The sequence below is a fragment of the Macrosteles quadrilineatus genome, unplaced genomic scaffold (genome assembly GCF_028750875.1).
Source record: "Macrosteles quadrilineatus isolate MER2022 unplaced genomic scaffold, UCM_ALF_1.0 Scaffold_4__1_contigs__length_99947679, whole genome shotgun sequence".
In the NCBI taxonomy this organism is placed as follows: domain Eukaryota; kingdom Metazoa; phylum Arthropoda; class Insecta; order Hemiptera; family Cicadellidae; genus Macrosteles; species Macrosteles quadrilineatus.
This window is the reverse complement of record NW_026542597.1, coordinates 33,579,743-33,601,169: the sequence shown is the minus strand read 5'-3', so window position 1 is coordinate 33,601,169 and position 21,427 is coordinate 33,579,743. Positions and strand designations below refer to the sequence as shown.

General features: G+C 37.0%; 1 protein-coding gene across 1 annotated transcript; it reads left to right on the top strand.

The window, feature by feature from the left end:
* Positions 1-4,925: 4,925 nt before the first annotated feature.
* Positions 4,926-20,705, top strand: LOC128993509 (uncharacterized). The gene is made up of 8 exons (XM_054417463.1): positions 4,926-5,017; positions 5,644-5,843; positions 9,569-9,785; positions 10,158-10,362; positions 11,006-11,222; positions 17,123-17,306; positions 18,678-18,959; positions 19,522-20,705. The coding sequence occupies exons 2-8, from the start codon at positions 5,653-5,655 to the stop codon at positions 20,362-20,364; spliced, it is 2,139 nt and encodes a 712-aa protein (XP_054273438.1). The 5' UTR covers positions 4,926-5,017; positions 5,644-5,652; the 3' UTR covers positions 20,365-20,705.
* The last annotated feature ends 722 nt before the right edge of the window (positions 20,706-21,427 follow it).

Here is a 21,427-nt window from a genome sequence, read left to right as displayed (position 1 = left end):
CAGTATATTTGAATTAAAGAAGGGTCATATTAAAATTGAGATCCAGCAAACATTCCTTAGGGCAATGCCTTCGCAAGATTCTGAAAGAATTATTTGTTGAGGCCCTCATGGGATTTTAGTGTCATATTACGCCCAAAGTGTGACAGCTTCTACTTTGAGCTTCCATCTTTCACATAAACAGTAGGAAAAACGTGCCTTGAAAATGTGTTATAAATGATTAATATAAAATTGTTTTGTACAATGCTTTTAATTAAAAGACGTCTGCCTGGAATTTGGTTTTATTAATTATTTATAAACATTCTTTTTAATTTTTAAAAGTAGAAATTGCAGCTTATTTCATAAAAGATAAGGGAGAACTATTATTTCCCTTCAAGATTGTGCTTAATTTTTGGTTGAACTTCATCAATCAATATTTTTTTTTAAATGAAAACAAACTATATAATTATTGTCTTTGCTCTATTTACATTATCCATGTATTTTTTTTCAGTATCACTAACAGTTACAGAAAAGCTTAGTATTTGGAGTATATAATTACACAAAGTAAGTATGCTGACTGATCTTATGGAGCCATGTTAGGCCTACTGACTAAAATAAGCTATTTTTAACAAGGAAGAGAAATCGACTATTAGAAGTGTAATGAAATCAACGGTGTTCATGTGTGTGATTGAACTGCTACGTAATTCTTTTTGGTTTTCTTTTTTCTTTACTTTTACGGAGAGTTTTTATGATTTTAGGGATCACAAATATTGTTTTAAATATCCCAGAAAGCTGTATTATCCAAAGATAACTATCAAGAAGAATATTTCTGTGTAATAAAATCATCCATCATTTGATTTCTTGGAATTTGTCAATATCTCCTAGGATAATGGCTAGTTAGTGTAAGTAATACTCAAGACTTTTCCTTTTTTGAGAAATAACTTTTTTCATTAGAAGACACACTATTTTTTCCACTTATTATAGATTTAATTTCTCCTCTTTTTTCATAAATTAATTTGAAATGAATGATTTTTCTATATTTCAATAAGAAAACTTATTTGAATCTCAGGTGGTTAATGTAACGTTTGGGCAGTTACAGTTAGGCTCTAAGTCTGACAAAGGCCCAAGTAACAATTATCTAGGCCATAACTTGGACCTTCGTGGCTGCAGGATTAGACCTTTATTGCTGTTTGTGGCTGTGAGAGAATTTTATCAACAAATAATTCAATTCTATGATTATTTTAGTAGGTTATGTTTCCAAAACAAAATACCGAATATTTTGCCCCTCTTTCTGTTGAAAAAGATATTATCTAGCCTAATGTTAAAACAAAAGAACAACATCTTAAGTTTTATGGAATTATGGTTTTTCATAATAAAGTAGTAAATTACCATATAAATATTAAGGAACTAAACAGATATGAAAGAGATATCGTTCAGATATGAATTAACAAGGTTTATCGCTTGGGGGATATATTTTCATACTAGTTTCACCTATGAAATTTTTCGAGATCTTTGTGCAAGTACATACAATCAATCGTTACTCATATAAGAGTATAGGTTATTTAAAAGTATAAAATATCATACATTGAAGTAACGAGTTATAACATGTTTTATTTGACGAGTCTTGTATAATACTCGGGACAACAAACAATGGCAGACGTATAAATCACATTATCAAGCAGCCAAGTTATTCCAGTTTGAAATATTTTCTGTCACGTTATTATATGGTTTGGGTTGTGAGTTTTAAAATTAATTTGTATTACTATTATCGAGAAAGCAGTTATTCATCATTGCGTATGATTTTATAGTGTAAATTTGTAATTTATCACAGGAAACTAACACGTTACAGTTAAAAGTCACAATATTCAGGAACGCAGGTCATATGGACGTTTGATAAATAAAATCAACATGAATGTCTCCAGCTCCTTCAATATAAAACAAGTGGTAAATCACATAAGTAAGTTCAGCAGTGTAATAAAGAATGAGAGTTAATATTAACCAGCAGACACCAGCAGTGGCTTGCCACAAGCTTTGCTGCGCTGTAAATTAAATTTTGGTTGGAATTAAAAAGAGACATGGAGACTAGTGTGCGCGTGGGATAGGAAATGGTCTTGTCCAAATAAATATATATTCCACAATTCTCGTGAATGTTTAGCAGTGTAGATTTGATTTATTTTAAATTTATTTGCTACCGTAACAAAAAGTATGGCTATAATGTATCTCGCCACAATATGCATTATGCTGTTGTGACACTCAGCTTCCAAAGCCAATATTGTTGAGTTATTCATCCACTCTGGCAATGTCCCAAAACTACACAAATATCTTTGTTATATATTATTATTATGTTAGCTTATATTTCTATTGTTTGTATATATAGGGAATAGTGTTTTTTAACCTTTAATACCTCTTATTATTCATGCTTCACCCAAATAAGGTTGGTTAATATACCTTATAAACTGCCCCATAACGCATCTAAACAAACAAATTAACCAGCTTAAGCCACCCAGGAAACAAATATGCAGCATTACGTTTTTTACAATTAAACATAGTTCAACAGTTACGTTCAACATTGAATATATTGTCTAGTTTTGTCTAGTTAATATACAAAATTATATTACATCCGGTATACAATATATGATGAGAATTTCAAAACCAATAAAATATTTTTTTTACCCAGTTCCTTATGGTAGAAAAGAGATAAAAGAACGAAATACAAATATTTAAATACATAATCATAACGTTAACGTAAATTAAATTGACAGAACAATATTATTTACACGTATGTATTTCCTCGATATAGGAACTGTTACTTTAACGCAGTTAAATTGTGGCAAACATGGCGCTAATACCTTGATTAGGCAACTTATAATTAGTTTATGACAGGTAATGTCACACATTAATCTGCGCTTGTATACCTTGTCAAAGGTATTAATTAAGCGTGATTTGGATCCAATGGCGTTATACTAAACATTAATTACATTTTAACTTTGTACGTATCAAAACATTCATGCTGTGTGGTGTGTTGAAGCATTTACTTTATTACTATAGAAAAACTGTTTGCATATAATTCATTCGTGGTAAATGATTGGTACTCGTTGATACGGGGTTTACCATGGCAATACTTTTTAAAACGAAAAATGCTATGCCAAAAATGTAAAAAAATGATCAAATGGACACTGGCTGGCAAAGAAAGTAGTAGATACAATTGGTAAAGAGCGAACCACAGACAGAGACAAAAACAGTCCAGTTATTATAGTCAAGCATGTAATCTACATGTTGTAGCGTTCATTTGGTAGTTACATGTATAGTAGTGTAAAGTATTTCAGCGATTTATAAATCTTTACCTAATACGACAGCTCATCGTGTGATAGATAAATATACAAATGTTATCTGTTTTGAAAAGTAAATACATTTATTTTATGTTTGGACTAGTTGGAATACATTTTCTAATATACAAAATCTCCTTTAGATACTTTTTTCATTTTCCAATACTTACGCTAAGTTGTATTTTATGAAATTAAATTTAGTCCAAACAATTATTCATCTTTTTAATCTTCATGGGTATAAACCCTTGCTAGAGTTTTCCATCGATGCCTCTTATAGGTGACACGTTTACAATTTATTATCCTATACTATTCAACTACTGAGGTGTGTTGAAAAATTGAATCGGTATTATTTTTATGGAATGGCAGTGGATACTTGTTATTTTGAAAATGAAGCAGTGGTTTGAGGAATAACTTTGTAAACAGTTGTTTAAGTTTTTGATAATCAGACATACTATTTAAATAAAAATTAAACAAAGATTCTTGTTAATTTAAATTATTTTGTTATTACTCAATTTTTTTTATTCAACTCTAGAGGATATATTCAAGACATTGATGATTTAAAATGGTTGTAGGACTACATTGTTTAAGCATATGTAGGTCTAAAAATTCAACAAATGATATTTACTGCAACTTCTTGAATAAGGTTCTATAAACTAAAACCTACGTATTTTATTTTAAACTACATACCCAACATACTCAATTATACCGCAGACTCAACTTATAGCCATTTCAACAGTTGAAATGATTTGTTCACAACTTATTTACATTATAAAGTAACCTACTTATTGATCCTTCGAGTGCTGATTCCAATTTAATAACTTACTTCAGTATAAAACTATGATTATGGATAAAATTGTAAAGACAAATTTTTAATATTTAAATAGTTTTCAAGAACTTGTAATAGCAAAACTTAAAACCAGATTAAATCCCTGAAAAAGAATCAATTGAATTCAGATAATATATTGTTAGACTTTTGTGTTTAACTATTTCTACGTATTTTACGTTCTAAGTGGCCACATTAACGTAATGGGGTCTGCCAGATCACACAGTATTAGCAAATTAATTAATTACGTTAACTAGAATACCAAACAAATCCACCTTTATATGTACACTAATGCAATCGGATGTGAAAACAGCACTAAGCTGGTAACTATTGATGATCTATTTAAACATAACATTGGTATCTCAAATACAAACTATTGGATATACCATAGCATTTGAACTGGGATCTGCAGAGTTCATTCTCTTGGGCTGGAAGATGTTACTACCCTCAAGTCTACCTTTTGCAGCAAGAGTATGTTCTGGTCTGAAAAATATTGACCTCAAAGTACTATTCAGTACAGTATAAGGCTATAGAACAAGGCGTGATAATGGTGATCTAGTATAGTTTGACGATAATCTCTCTAAGCTTCTTTAGAAGGAAGAGGACGCTTAACCACTTTGTCTATGTCTACAACAATATATTAACATCGGGTCTACAAGCCTATAAGCTTCACAGTCACAAATTTTTCTACACCAGCGGAGTGCAGATTGCTAATTGCGATTTGGATTAACTGAAGCGCATTTAGATATACTTATCTAATCTGCATTAATGATTTCAAATTCACTTTTATCATTCGTTGAAGGTACTCAAGATAGGTGTTGCAACATCCATACCACTAACAACATTGAACTGTTCCGTATGAAATTTCCTTAGCGTCTCTTGAATTATCTAGGTAAGAAAAATCTCTTACGATGTTCAATTATATCAAAATTAAATCTATAACACATTTTACAGAGCTAATTACAATTACTTTTTCCCTTATAGCAGAGATCAAAACAGCATATTTTAACTATAATTATTGCAGTTATCCTACGATGAATAAGTTATACTTTGACAGCCTTTTAAGACCAATTTTTATGTACTAGTTTATGGCATTCTCTATTTAATTTACCTTGCACGCCAAGTTCAATACCGGAACCAATCTATTGTATTGCATACAACTACAAAGTAATGCAATTTTCATATTTAATCATTCCCTCTGCTAATAAAAAAAGGATTTCTTATTGTGGTAAGGATATATAATCGTATGTGGTGATGAAAACATTACCGCTTTGGTGATGGAGCGGCTTATAAAATAGTGAAACGGTTCGTCAAGCCTGAGATAACTACATATATTAGATAACAAGTGAAACGACACAGTCAAGGGCATTACCGCATAGATAAACTCTATTTTAGTTGTATTTAAACCTGTGACAGTAGACAGATGCAGAGTTCTGTATCATATAGTATTTACTATCGCTATTAAAATATTATGAGTAAACATTTTAACAGCTAATCAAATGTCATACGACTTTATAGAAGTTGAAAATGACAAGGACATCTGATAATAAAGATGATGAGCCTGACAAGACAAGACAACTTTGGAGCAAAGTTCAATCGATCCAATCACCGTTTAACTGGAGTTTGCCTGAACTTCGCATTGAGACCGAAAAGTACATTAGTAACCAGAAATCAAAATGTGAAGTAATCGAAGAGGATAACCAGTTCCAATGGACAAGGTAAGACATATCGTAAGAGGTTTGTATAAAACAAAGGGGAAACTAAGGGGGAATTATTTTGTGGGGCAAATGTATCAAAAGTCGTGACACCACCTAAATTATATAGAGTAGGAAAGGTATATCAATACTAAATCATTTATAGTAGTTTCCGCAACGATCGCTAGTGATCATATTGACACAAGAAAAAACGTAAGGCCAATGCGCGTGCTTTAAGACTTCTACGAATGTCAAAAAGGCTAATATCGTAAGCTGCTAACACTACTTAACCTAAGACCGTTTTTATGTTATGTTAACTCTTTTTATCAACTTTTAAGTTGTAAAAAATTAAGTTCATTTTTTCCATCCCCTCCCCAATCTATGAAATAACATATAATGATAGATGATCAGATGAGATTAAGCTAAAACAGTGATAGGGGAACACAGGAAGTCCTTCCCTCAGAGAACCTAAATTTTGTGAACGGGCTTTAGTGGTGTAACGCAAGTAAACAGTGCGTTAAGTGAATCTTTTTGATTCTAAAATAGTTATTTGTGTAACTAGTGTGCAAAGTGGCACTTTGCTGCACACGAGAGCAATGTTTTGCACACGAGGCCTTTTGCACCCGTGTTACACATTATATTTTCCTACAGTCACTAAAGCATATAAATAATTATATAGTCTTTCAAACACTATACAACATGTTTTTAGGTTCAGTTGGCAACACAAATAGGTGCCCTAGAGAAAGTAGTCACCGGTCCGTATCACTCCGCTATTTTTTCCTCGGCAAGCAATGTGCTCCGCGACTTGAGAAAATAGTTCCATATGTTTATGTCATTTGAAGTTGTTTCTGCGCCTAAAAAAATGCTTTAAAGGTATTTTCTTGTTTATTAAGATCGTAGGAATGTTTTAAAAACGTTTAAAAGAAAAGCCCAGAAAGTTCAGAAATACCGAAACTATAAACACGAAATGACAGGTTAAATCTTAGTTATAATAGTTAATCAGCTGCTCATAGTATTATTACCTTTAAGTGTTGCCAACCTATTTCAAAGCGTACACGGATTACGTGCATAATAGAACCACGCTGTTTTGTGTTGTTTCGTTGGAATCCTGATGTGCGCCAAAGTATAAACCGTACGACAAAGTATAAATATGCAGCAATTAGTAGCTTTCTGTACTATAAACAGTACAAGGAAGCCAACTTTGTCGGGTGACTGTAGGAAAATTAAATTGAAGAGGCTAGTTAAAAAAAATGTCGTATGTAAATTAGTTACGAAACACTTTTGTCCATATTATATACAGATTTATACACTAAGAAATGGATTATTGTTGTGTTAATGTTAATTTGCAAACGGTTAAACTATTAAGCTAAACAAAAGCTGTTATCTGAACATTGTGTGGAACCAATTAGATGGTAGTACGAAAAGAAAGAAGAATGTAAAACTATGTATGTGTTATGGTATGTTTTACTAAGAAATGTTAACATCTCAACTCATGTTAACTCAACGTAAGATTTGTGGATGTATCTAAAGAGGTATTAAATAATAATAGTGCAATACACAATAATGCCTTCATCAACCTATATAGCGTTCTTCAGTCCATTCTGATTATGAGAATAACTTTTGTCCCAATAACCAAAGAACAAATTAATTATAATAAACTACAAATATAGACAAAAAAATAACAATTTAAAGCTTAAATTTCTTAGTAAAACAGGCATAAATGACGATTTACCATTAACCAGAGCACTATTGGTTGGTTTTTATACAAACAATTGAGAAATACATATATGTGTTTTGAGGCCAGATGGGAGGATATTTGTACGTACAGTCTTGGTATGAGAAGCTTATTGGTCAATCTAATGGGCTTCACTCACCTTAATTTGGTTATCCAGGACTCATCAAAATGTACACACTATGAAAAAACATTTACACACACATAAAGAATCTTCCTCGGATTTACTCCGACGTATGAAGCAGGTGACTTACATTTGGGGTTCTGCGCTGAGGTACATCATTTGAAAGAATAGCCTCTCAAGAATATGCTGTAGCTCTTATATGAGAGCCTTGGCTCCATGCAGCACTTTGTGGCCCAAAATCTGCAGTTGTTGTATTTAGTGTATAGCCTCTACTTCTACAGACATGCTGTTTATATGAGTAGGGAGACAGTAGGTGCACACTGACATGATTGGGTATGAAGCGCAGCTTCACAGATTCTGGCAGCAAACGTTTAAATGAGTAACAGAAGCTATAATAATTGCTAGTTAAATAATTGGTCCACCAGTACAGTATATTATACAGTGTGTAAATTAAGTATTAAAACAAATCTGTATTTTTTAAACAGAAATAGATAGAAATATTCTGTTTGTGGCAATAATTGTAAACAAAAGGTCTGCAATTTTACATAAACAATATTTTTAACCCCCCTAACAGGGTTGGGGGTAGAAGTTGACCTACATTTTTTAAATAGAAACCCCTAATGACTGACCCCTCATTTTGAAGGATTTTTCAAAAGAAACACAATGACACAAATCTGAGGTGGATATCTCATCCCTAGGCAAAATAGCAGGTGTTCAGAAATTTGATTTATTTGAAAAAGCACCCATTATTGGTTACTTAGTTATTACCTTCAATTTGAGACTTCAACCTGGAAAATCGGTCGAGTACAAGAGCCAAACGAACTCGGAAAAGAAAAACTTTTTTTTGAATAGGCTATATGTATAGTGTGTAAATTAAGTATTGAAACAAATCTGTATTTTTTAAACCTAAATAGATAGAAATATTCTGTTTGGGGCAATAATTGTGAACAAAAGTTCTGCAATTTTGTATATCAAAAATATTTTTTAACCCCCCTAACAGGGTAGGGGGTATGGAGTGACTTATTTTTTTCAAATAGCAACCCCTATTGGGTGACCCCTCATTTTTAAGGATTTGTCAAAAGAAACACAATGACGCAAATCTAAGGTGAATATCCCACCCCTATCCATAATGGTGGGTATTTAAAAATGGGTGTATTTCTTATGGGAGTTAAATTTGGTTTTTCTTTTCCGAGTTCGTTTTGCTCTTCTACCTAACCTATTTTAACGATTGAGGTCTCAAATTGAAGGTATCCACGCACGAATTTCACATCAAGCATCGGCTAATATTTATCTACATTCCCACTCGCCTTATATGCTACGTTAACTATATTTGCTCCCCATGTATTTCTTATAGGAGTTAAATTTGGCCTTTCTTTTATTGTTCCAAATTTTTTTGCTCAATAGGTCCAGTATGTTTTTTATTTGTTTTAGACTCAACATATTCAGTTAATTGTAGACTTTAATTTGAGCAATTAATCGTTTGAATCAGTTAACTTCAAGATACTGTAATACTCCATCAAAAATCATAAATTTGATTATTTGTTGGATACGATAGGCCTATGTAAATTAACGCTGCCAAGCAGCATGGGTCCTCTAGTTATTAATTAACAAAACACATACAGTATCTAAAACATAAAGAATACTATTGAATTATTACAAAGCTCTGTTAGTGACTCAATTATTGAGTTTTATATGGATAACAAGAGTTACAGCTTGTCCATAAAGATGTCATATTTCATTCATTATCCAAGGTTGATTGCATTATATCAAAAATGTTTAGAGGAAGTTTTGTCATAATCGTGTCATAATGTGTCATAATTCTGTGCTCGGTGTTATTCTTGCACTTCTTAAGTGTCTGAGTGGTACTAATACGATCATTAATATTCGCCACAGATTTGTCTCCCATCTTATTCTGAGCTATGAACTGTGCAAGCTGAATAATTACACAGAAGCCCTGGAGAGTATCAACTGGTGCCAGGAACATTGGAACTCCTTGTCAGACTGTAATGAGCCACTTTTTCTTGATGTGAAGGAGGTCATGGCTCACGTCATATTGGCCACCAAAGCTCGAATCCTTTTGTCAGCTGGGAAAGGCGATTTGGCTGAAAAGGTAAACAGAGGAAAAGGTAAAACTAAAATGAGGTAAGCTGCTAGCATATCAGTCAACGGATTTCTCCTATAAACTCGATTTTCTTATAAAGAGTTTGTCCGTAAAATATTAGTTGATTCTACAGCCAATCAGTACTTTGTTTATTACAAATTAGGTTGAGCTTTTATTCACTGATTAAGAGTTTTACGGTTTAACCTTAAATCGTAAGGATAAAGGTTTATGCTGAAAACACAATCGTCTGTGATAAAACTGTAGCATTACATTATTTTTATTTTACCGGTTAAATATGGTACTAAGTTATTTAATTAGACAGAGAATAATATTTTGAATCAGTTTTAAATGCGCAATAACATGACATGTTTTGTTGCAAAGGAGTTGTATTTGTTGGAGCATTATCCATATGGTGATGTCAGACCTCTTCGTACCATGAAGAACCGAGCGGGTTTGCTAGGATTGAAGGCAGCTACATACTTACAATACCATACAGGACAAAGCTTAGCAATCGAGGCGGCCAGAGGTGCCAAGAACCTCGACCCAGATCAAGCAGAATGGTGGTTTATCCTTGGAGTTGCTCTTGGTAAATAATCATTTACTGTTGAAGGCAACAGCTGAGAAGTTTGCAAAACAAAACCATGTGTTATTAATGCTATTAGCATAGTTGTTTTGTTTGCTTTCGGACCAAAAACGTCGTTTTTTTATGTTTATGACCCATACCGGTATTTTTCTAGTATTCGTGGTGAATGTTCAAGTAGTTTCTCATCACTTGTAATGTCATAAAGACACTGTAAAGTGTTGCTCTAATGTCCTATAAAATTAGTGGTATTAATACTTGTAAATACTTGATTCCAATTTGATTCGTAAATTAAAAATTTCACTATCCTCAACAAGACGTCTTCTTACATTCATCTTCAATTAGAGATTAGAAAGAACCTATGATGTTTTTTTTCAGCTGTGTGCCTTGATGACCACATAGTTTCGTTAAAAACCCACGTCCGCACAGTATGGGTATATGCTGTTTGTGTAGTAGGTATAGTAGTAGGTATATGTGTAGTAGTTTAGTATATATATATATATGTGTGTGTGTGTGTGTGTGTGTGTGTGTGTGTGTGTGTGGTTAGTATTCACTATTATAAACAGTTTAATATTATACATCTTGGTTGAATGGAAATGACGGAGTGGATAAATTTAATAGGCCTGACATTAAAAATGTTTGATTTTAGGCAAGGCTCGAAGATCTAGGGTTGGTGGTAAACCCAATTTCTCAGAAATATCAACAGAAGAAATAGAATCTATTGAGAAGGCCTTTACTCTACAGAAGGATGCATCATACACTGTACATCTGGCTCAATTATATGGGGATCTATCCGTAAAAATGGGTACAAAATGGGACACCGAAAGATCTAGGCGATACGCTGAAAAAGCAGAGATGAGATATCGGTAATAATTCAAACTAATTTAACTAATTGACTAATTTAATCTCCTAGAAATAATAGGTACATTTTTAGTTAAGCACAACATTATAAAATAAAGCAATGCTACCATGTATTTTATATATAGTTTTTTATACAGGGTGTATATAAAGTCCCACGCGGGCTTAATATTTTCCAAACGACAACAGATAAATCAATAAGATTGGTACATGAATACCACACCTAAAGCTAGCTCCAAGGTTCAGAGGTCACCACCACCTGGACCTTTCAAATGCAATAAGGAGCTCCCACATTTAGGATCTCCTTCGGCAAGTGGAGCTGGGAACGGGATGCTGGCGTCAAACTGGCGTTGCCAGCAACTCTCCTGTCGATCAGTTCTGCTGTAGGGATGTCGGAGAAGCCTGTCACAGCAACGTTGCGGTCGGAAGGCTCTGAGAAGGTGCTTCTACGTCAGGAATATCTTGACGCAGAGAGTAGCATCGAAACCCGGCTCCAAGACATGGAAGAGACGATTAAGGCCATGCAGGACACCTTCCGAACCCAGAAAGTCGTAAATCAAGTGGTCAAAAATGGCATTGCCAAACTAGAGAATGACCTTCGCTTCGTTTTAGCCTGTCGGGTGGTGAGCAAGGCGACCTTGGGGAAGATTGCCAAGAAGGTTGTGTCTCTGCCCGATAAAAGAACGCTGCCTACTAAGAAACGTCGGAGGCCTTCCACATCGAACAGTCCTCAAAAAGAGAAGCATCCAGCCCAAAGGACCACGGTAAAGGCCAAGGCAAGGTCGGACGGACCTATCGTCTCCTGTGCCCACTGCCCAGATCCTTTTCGGACGTAACTGCAGCTCCAGTGAAGCACCAACAGCCACGGCTACCTAGACCCCCCTTTCAGGGTAGTTCCCGGAAGGGGTCAGTTGTAGAGACACCTGGAGCTGTGTGAGAAAAACGCCGTTCCCGAAAGGAGAAGAGGCAATTGAGGCGGGCGGAGGTCACCTCTATGAAGAATATGGCAGTGAACATGGCACAGCCAACCGGCGTGGCCCAAACTAGGCCTGGCTCGGTCTCTGCTCCGAAAAAGTCGCGGCAAAAAAAGCCCAGGACGAAAGGCAATCCTGGTCAAACCCTCAGGGGGGAGATCTTTCACCAAGGTCTTGGATGCAATTAAGGCCAAGGCTAAGCTAGAGCAGACCGATACGGTTGTACGGTCGATTAGAGGAACCCGGGACGGGGACGTTCTCCTCGAACTGGGTAAGTCGAAAGACAGAGCCGGTTTTACTTCCGAACTGAAGGCAGCTGTTGAAGGCCACGGTACCGTCCCTGCTCTTGAGCCAAAGACATAAGTCATGGTTCGAGACATTGATTCTCTGTCGACGGAGGTTGATGTTGTCGAGGCCTTGAAGAAAGCCATCCCCAAGCTTGGCGGGAAAACGGCTTTTCTTAAGGTGTGGCTCACAAAACCGAATCGGAGTCATCAGCGGATGGCGGTCGCCGAAATGGCAGACGCACATGCCAATAAGGTGCTGGCACTCCAGCATTTGAGAGTCGGCTGGGTCAACTGCAGGCTCAGACAGAGGGTGGAATTGAAGAGGTGTTTTGAAATTCTCTGTTTCGGCCATTCCTCTCGTGACTGCAAGGGGCTCGACCGAAGCAAGAAATGCATTCGGTGCGGGGAGGTGGGTCACATCCATAAGGACTGCCAAAGTCGAGTCCTGTTTCCTTTGTAAGGAAAATGGGCTCGCTGACAAACACTTGAAGCATATAGCTGGGTCTGGGCGTGTAGTGTATTTAAATCTGCACTACAGTAAGCGAAGGCCCTCCCGCGAAGATAAGAATCCTTCAGTTCAAATCCTTCAGTGCAATCCTGAGCGATCCAGGACGTCTGGTGCACTTCTCTGTCAGCTCTCCCTCGAACACGATGTTGACGCGCTCTTAGTTAGCGAACAGTACCAGTACCAGGATAGGGGCCCATCTTTTTGGTTCCCTGATAGTTTTGGTACTGCTGCATTCTGGGCGCGTAATGCAGCTAAAGTACTAGTGTGGGGTCACGCGAAGGGCCGAGGTTTCGTTTGGGTTCTGTGCCGGGAGGTCACTTACTTTAGTGTCTACCTCACTCCCAACGAGGCCATCCGTGACTATCTAACCTATCGTAAGAAGTTAGACCACCTGGAAGAGAGCGTGCGCCACACCACAGAACACGTCGTCGTGGGTGGGGATTTTAATGCTATTGCTGTATAGTGGGGAATGACCCTCACCAATTCCTGGGGTAAGTACATTCTGGACCTTGCTGCCAGAGCTAAACTCGGGTCGTCAACGAGGGCAACACGCCAACTTTCCAGCACCCTGGGATGCGGGGAACAATCTCAGACATTACACTTACATCTGAGTCTCTTTTGCCAAGGATCAGAGCCTGGAGGGTCCTGGAAGAAAACACGGCCAGTGACCCCCAGTACAGTTTTTGATGTCCTGGATGGTCTTCAGAGACAAGTAGCCGCGTATCGTCAAGTACCCGTTCGATGGAATAAAAAAAAATTTAAGTTCCAAAATTCAATGAAGCCAACTTACGAGGAACGCCGGTGGTTCCTCCCGCAACTAGCGTGGCTCACGCAGAGGTGTTAGTTACATCCATGATGGGGATGATCGTCTCGGCTTGCGATGAGTCTATGCCTCGCAGGAGATCTCGATGAAATAAGCGACCTGTGTACTGGTGGACTGCAGAGATTGCGGAATTGCGTCGGGCAGCATTGAGATCCAGAAGACTGTCTAACAGGGCCACAGAACCTGTAGACATACGTCATAAGTCGGATGCTTACAAATTAGTTAGAATGTCTCTTCGTTGAGCTATCAACCGGAGTAAACAGAGTTACTGGGAGACGTTAAGGGACGATAAGAAACGTGGCACCCGCTCTCTTCCTTCTGTCATGGATGGGACCACTATGGGGAAAATAGTCAAGTCCCTTTTTCTGGCTCACACGTTGCGCCCACTGCGGGATTCCGGAAGGGTGGATGACGTACCACTTTTCAGTCTTGGATAGATGGAGGTGGCCGACCTATGCCTGAAGAACAATAAGGCTCCTGGACCTGATAGGGTACCAGGCGAAATCCTCAAGAAGGTTTTTACTACTAATCCCTTGATCCTTTTGAGCATGTACAACGCCTGCCTAGTCGAAGGAGTTTTTCCCTCGTGCTGGAAAACAGCTAGACTTGTGCTTGTTTGAAGGGGAAGGGAGACCCAGACCTGCCATCCTCTTACAGACCTCTGTGTATGTTGGACATGGCTGGCAAAGTCCTCAAGACGTTGATCCGTTGCCGGCTAAATTCAGCCATGGTCGCTGCGGGGGGCCTGTCTCCTCGTCAGTCATTCAGGATGGGGCGATCTACGGTTGACGCTATTGAGGAGGTGAAACAAGCCAAGGGAGCCGTGGAGGTTCAAACCGTTTGTTCTGCCAAGTACCTTGGGATCATGGTGGACAGCAAGCTTAGCTGGCGGGATCAGATCTTCCGTACAGGGACGAGGCCGCTAGGGTGGTTTCTTCTCTTAGCCGGTTGATGGCCAATGTCGGATGTCCGCGGTCCAGCCACAGAAGGCTGTTAATGTCTGCGGTCCAGTCCGTGCTCCTGTACGGTGCGGAAGTGTGGGCAGACGCACTTAATAAGGAGGCATACAGGATGCGGCTCTCCCGAGTGCAGCGTCAGGTAGCACTAAGGGTAGCATCTGCCTACCAAACAGTGTCCGAGCCCGCCATCCTGGTGGTTGCTGGAGTCATTCCCGTCAAACTTTTCGTGGCGGAGAGAAAGGCAATTTACCGGCACCGTGGGGAGGACCAGGCACGAACAGAGGAACGCACCCGCACCACAGAAAACGTACTACTATACCCAGAATGCCAACCGCATGGTAAAAAGCATTAAGCGGTTTGAGAGAGCTTTGCCTGTCAATCCGTAGGCAACGCCACCAGCGTTGCCATGCAATAGCATAGCAACGCTGGTGGCGCTGCCTACGGATTGACAGGCAAAGCTCTCTCAAACCGCTTAATGCTTTTTACCATGCGGTTGGCATTCTGGGTTATAGTAGTACTTTTTCTGTGCCCGCACCTACCAGCTGTGGCAGGTGAGCTGGGAACAGGAGACACGGGGACGCTGGACCAGACGACTGATACAGCAAGTCCAACCTCGGTGGTACGGAGAGGTGGACTTCTACCTCACCCGATTTCTGAAGGGTCACGGCTTTTTCCGGTCGTACCTGTTCAGAATGGGCAAAGCCGTGTCACCCGACTTGGGATCTGCTCCAGTGGTTTTTAAAGTTCCCATGTTATCCTCGTGAAGAACATATTTGTTTGCATTATGATTAGCTGGATAACTTAATTGATGTTAAATAAGTTGCAATTCAAGGAAACACATGTATAAATATTTACTGATTTGGTAGAAATGAAATATTTAATATTTGAATTTGGTTTTGCGTACATATTACGATGGGAAAAGCGAGGAAGCCTCGACAATTTGATATATTTAAACAAATAAGAAAAATAAAGTCGGAACTTTGGAAACGGGAAAGTCATAGAACGCCACTAAGTAAAAGAAGTTGATGTAATATTTTTTTTTACTTATTATCGTTGTAAACCTATATAAAGATTCCTACAAACGAGGTTGTTAGCCGAATTGATACCATTTTTGGTACCAGAAAGCATTTTTAGTAGGAAACGTGGACTTTTGTGATAATTGCAGAGGAAACCCCTCTAAGGCTAAATAAAACTGGTACGTCAAGGACATTAAAACTTATAAGTTTCTATAAAAGTCAAGTGATTTTCAAAGAACATGCCTATATATCCAAGAAAAATTTACTAAAACATTCATTGAATGATTCAATTCTTAATCACAGTAAACGGAAATAAAAAATCAACTGAACATCATCAGGCCTTTTAACTCTGCATTTTCCCAGGTGAATAGAATTGACGTTATTACAACAACCAGCCAAAAGAATGACAATTAAAGCTAATAAATTTGTCACAGACAAATAATACAGGAAATCAGGTTGTACTTAAGTGTGAACAATTTTTTTTTATTACTGAAATTTGTAAACATACTGGTACAATTGTGGTACCATGCAGGCTATCAATGGCAAAGATACACATAATCTTATGCGGTTATGAGTAAGTAGGGAAACATTTGTAGAAAACACAAAAATTAGATCAGGTTTTGAAAAATGATAAATATTTACCAGAAATTTTGATTATATCTAACTGGTATGGACGGTATGGATATCGTGAGTGTTTCCTTTCGTTACATAATCTTTGAATTGACTCTATTAAACTCATTGGAAATTATGACTGTTATTTGTTTTTAAATAATAATGTAATACTTTTCAATTACTTGAATTCGAGCAACATGTACACTAATTCAGATTTAATGTGATTAAACATTTAGTTCCTCGTGCATTGACTACAAGGTGAAGAAATAGTCTTGATATGCCAAAGGCGAGTTCATGTTTCCGAGCATAGATTTCCGTGGATTTCGGATATTGCATTACTACTCTAACTCGTTTCACATTTTACTGGGTAAACATTTTTCTTGGTTTTCTCACGAATATTTCAAAATACTCACGTTTACCAAATGTATTATTTTTCATCCAAGAACAATTCTCATAAGGAGCCGTGAAACGCAAACGAATAGCAATAGTCAATGCAGGAATAAAAAAAAATACGCGTCACATGTACACTACTTAAGTGGCCAACGTACTATGTCAAGTAAACATACCAACCTCCCATCTTTTCATCTAAACCAAGGCCACTCTCCAACATATTCAACCAAAAGTGTCTATACAGGGTGAAATAAAATAAATCATCTACCGTGCTCCACTCATATTTCTTACTTTAATTCTGCACATAACCAATTCCATACCAAACTATTTGTTTCCAAGAGAGGCATTAAAACTTCGACCCAACTGCACCAGTTTGAAGGCGCGCGTCGCCCATGGCTTGATGAAGGTGCGAAGTAAAGATAGAGCTATAATCAAAAGGCTACTGGAGGAAGTAGTGGATGCCGCCCCAACCAGGGGTTTACCTTACGCTGACTTGGGAAAATACTACACGTTTGTAGAAAAGGTAAGACTTTGATAGTGAGTAAAGTTATTAAGAAAGTAAAGTAAGTCAGATCATCCAAAACTTACCGAGCAAATAAGTACCCTTTGTACGAATACATTCCTAAAGCATTTATTTAACCCTACCTGTACACAACTGTTTTTTCTTAGCTCGTCTCCAAATCATGTATACACAATTTTATCATGAAGTATTTTGTGGTGTTAAAACACAGTGATACATCCTGCGCTTTAACAAATATACCAATATATGAAGTAAAGATAAAATACAGGGTGATTGACATAAGTGTGCCAGCCGTTTTATTCGAAAACTATAAGAGATATCAAAAAAAGTTAATTGGTAAGTGCCTTGGATTTTTTATTAAAAAAATTTTAGTCAAGTCAAAAAAATTATTTTAGCTGCCATTTTTCCAATATGGCCGCCAACTTAGATTTTTCTTATGAAAAACCCTGTATTTTATGATGTATTCTGGTAGAAAAATTAATTGTAAGACGATTTATGTTTTGTGATTTTTTTCATAAACCTAACCGTTTCAAAGATAATAATTGTTTAAGTTGTGAAATTTTGAATGGTTTTCGAGCAAAACAGCTGGCATGCTTGCTTAGGCCTTAATCGAAACTCTTTCTCATGCAGAAATTTCAAAACTTTAACCATTATTATCTTTAAAACAGTTAGGTTTATGAAAAAAATTACAAAAATAAATCGTCTTAAAATTACTTTTTATACCAGAATACATCATAAAATACAGGGTGTTTCACAAGAAAAATCTAAGTTGGCGGCCATATTGGAAAAATGGCAGCTAAAATAATTTTTTTAACTGGACTACAATTTTTTTTATAACAAATCCAAGGCACTTACCATTTAACTTTTTTTGATATCTCTTATAGTTTTTGAATAAAACGGCTGGCACACTTATATCAATCACCCTGTATTTATCGTTTCCACACTTATTATTATTAAGATGTATTATTTCAGGTAAGGGGCGTGTTTCTAGCCTAGTTGTTAGTGTCTCGGCCTTCGGTGCGGAAGGGTCGGGTTCAATTCCCGGCAATCTCATAAAAACTTTATTCTTACGTTAACCTCTTGTAAAACACCACTGGCGGACAAAACAAGCAAAAAAAAGGAAAGAATTTTTACAATGGGTCCAAAAGGTTAAGCTAGTGAAGGCGATAAGATATTTTTGAGCAGGACATCCAACAATTATCAAGATTTTCCATTTGATGTCATGTTTAAAAGGATATTTAGCTATTATTCCGTGTATTTGCCTATAATCTTGTGACTATGCATGTCTTTAACACCTATTTACATGTGGTGATGCGTTGTAAACGTAAAAGAAAACAACTAATTAAAAATGTTAAAACGTATAAAATGTTTCAGGATATTCAGAAAGCAATTCTTAACCAGCAAATGGCATTTGAAATGGGAATGGCAAACGTTATGCTTTATTTGATACCATCAAAGTGGACCAATGGTTACGAACATCAGATAATTGACGATCTCAAGAAGGGTTTGGAGATTTACAATCAAAACGTTGAGAACCTTGCGATGATACATGCTTACCTCGGTACTTGCTACTTACTCATGGACGACGACTGGGCGTCCGCAATACCAAGCTTCCAGAAGTCTTTGGAATTGGATCCATCCGCCAAATGTTTGGAGGTATTTTTTTTTAGAAATCCCTATCAAGTGTTTAGCTCATCGTAATCATTAAATTTGCCTTTTATGTCATCAATCGTTCTTGAAAACGATATAGGAAGTGCACATGTATCATATTTACAGGCATATGCTTGGACAGTTATATTATTGTTAATACCATTAACAATGATATATGTCCTAATCCATTTATGTCCTAATAAATGTCCTTTACTCTTATCTGTCCTAATCGTGTTTTTTATTACTACACTTCAATGTCTGAACCATTGTCATTACTTTGCCCAATGTCCAATAAGTGAATATTAACTTTGTAAATCAACCTCACCTACTTTTGATGTAGAATATATTACTTGAAAGGTGATCGTACTAAAAAGTAAGTTTTTATGCAAACTTTTGAATTTATTTTGAGCTTGTACTTATTTTTTAACAATGTCAATTTTTAAATGTTACATTTTTTTTGTTGTTTCTCGAGGTTAATGATTCGTTTAGAAAAGAAATTCTTACAGCCATTGTAAGGGACGAATAAAAAACTGCTTAGACGTACTTATAAAAGGTTTGTATTTTTCAGAATTTCAGGAGCTTTGACTCGAAATGGGTCAATCTTCTTGAGATGGTCACAAATTATATAAATTACAACCCTATTGAAGAATGTCAAGACCAAGCAAAAGCCTTTTTACAAGAAGTCTCTGAAAAGAAACCACAAACACTTAAAATCATCAAGAAACACGATTATACATCGTGGAAGAGAGAAGTACTAAGTAAAAAGATGCATCGAGATTCCGATGCGAAATCGAGCACTGGTTCTAAACGCGTAGAAGTGAATGAGGCGATCCCGAACTCGAACTCCAACACAGATCAAGTGACCATGGGACTGCTATCAACCCAACTGGCGGAACTTGTGAAAATGGTTAACACTCTAGCTACGAAGGAGGACGCCAATACGAGGATAGGCTCTGATCTCAGGTTGGTGAGGGAGGAAGTCAATGAGCTTGACGAGAAGGTAGATGCTCTAGAGCCTCGGGTGACAGAAACTGAAGATCGCCTGGAAGTAATGGAGAATAAGATTGAAACAATGGAGCGAGCCCTGTCCGATATCGCTGGCCTGGAGGAGATTGTAAAGGAAGTGACAAACAGAATGAAACGGGCACCAAACGTAGTCCTTTACAGTCTACCAGAACAGATGGACGAGCCGTTGGAGTCTAGGATAGCCTATGACAAGAGTTTGGTAGTCAAAGTAGGCCAGGCCACTAACCAAGAGATTGACGTCAAACACATCAAGGCGCGCCGCATAGGTAAGCCCACATGGGGAAAATGTAGACCATTGGTAGTCTCTTTCGATACTGAGAAGGAGGCAAAAGCTTTCCTGAACAATTTCGATCTAGATTTGGTTAAATGTTTTCATCCCGATTAGGCCAACGTTGGAGTGGCCAGGGATAAAACTGACAGCGAATGTCAGTATTACAGGTCCTTGAAACAGGAGTTGGAGAAACGCACCAATGCGGGAGAAACAAACTTGATCATCAGGTACAAGAATGGGATACCTCAAATCTGTAATAGATACTGAATTACTTGAATTGTATCTCAGGGCTCTGCAGCATGTTGGTAAACCATAATATGAATTGCTTTTACATTTACGCTTAGTCATTTACGTTATTAATTATTTTACTAAAATAGTGGGTTGTTTAATTGCTCTAATTATGGTGTTTGGGTACATTATTGTATTTTATATAATCATATATACATTAAAATATTGTGAAAACAATGTCTGCAGAAAACTTATCCCACCCCCTACCATGACCATAAACACGTTTATAAAAATACTAGCTGGCCCGACAGACGTCGTCCTGGTCCTGTCCTAATGTGGTTTTATGTCAAATACTCGTTCATTTTCAAGATGAGCTTGTTCGCATAGCTCAATCACGTCCTGGTTGAAGTTCGTTCGCTACGCTCACTCACCTTTAGGTTGGAGCTCGTTCACTGCGCTCACTTGCCTTCAGGTTAGCTCGTTCGCTACGCTAACTCGCCTCCAGGTTGAAGTTCGTTCGCTACGCTCACTCACCTTTTGGTTGCAAATTAGCTGTTGTCATAAATATAAAAAAATAGTGCTGCACCCTGTTGGTAAACCTATTAACTTTTTAATGCTATTGAACACTACAGTTTTTACACGAAAAACTCAAACTAAAACGTAGTGATTACGCACAAATTTTGTTTTTCAAACTGATTAACCTTTCAATTCTAAATAAATCTAAAATTCTTTTGTTCTATTTTGGGTTCCACAACTCCAAAAATGTGTTATTACTATAACACCACGTAAATACTAACATAATTGTTAACCTATTTATTTACTGATTAGGTTTCAATCATACTGTCAAACCTATGTAGCTCCTAACAAAATGTCATGTGTATATTTCGGTTAGTGTACTTTATGTAAATTTAATTTTTATAACTAACCATACACGTAGAAAAAGCTACGG

What these genes read in the sequence shown, in the direction of transcription:
- LOC128993509 (XM_054417463.1), top strand. Translation starts at nt 5,653, where the DNA reads ATGACAAGGACATCTGATAATAAAGATGATGAGCCTGACAAGACAAGA. An exon ending in AAAGCAGAGATGAGATATCG is followed by an intron (nt 11,223 to 17,122) that starts GTAATAATTCAA and finishes TTTGTTTCCAAG; the next exon opens with AGAGGCATTAAAACTTCGAC. An exon ending in ACTACACGTTTGTAGAAAAG is followed by an intron (nt 17,307 to 18,677) that starts GTAAGACTTTGA and finishes AAAATGTTTCAG; the next exon opens with GATATTCAGAAAGCAATTCT.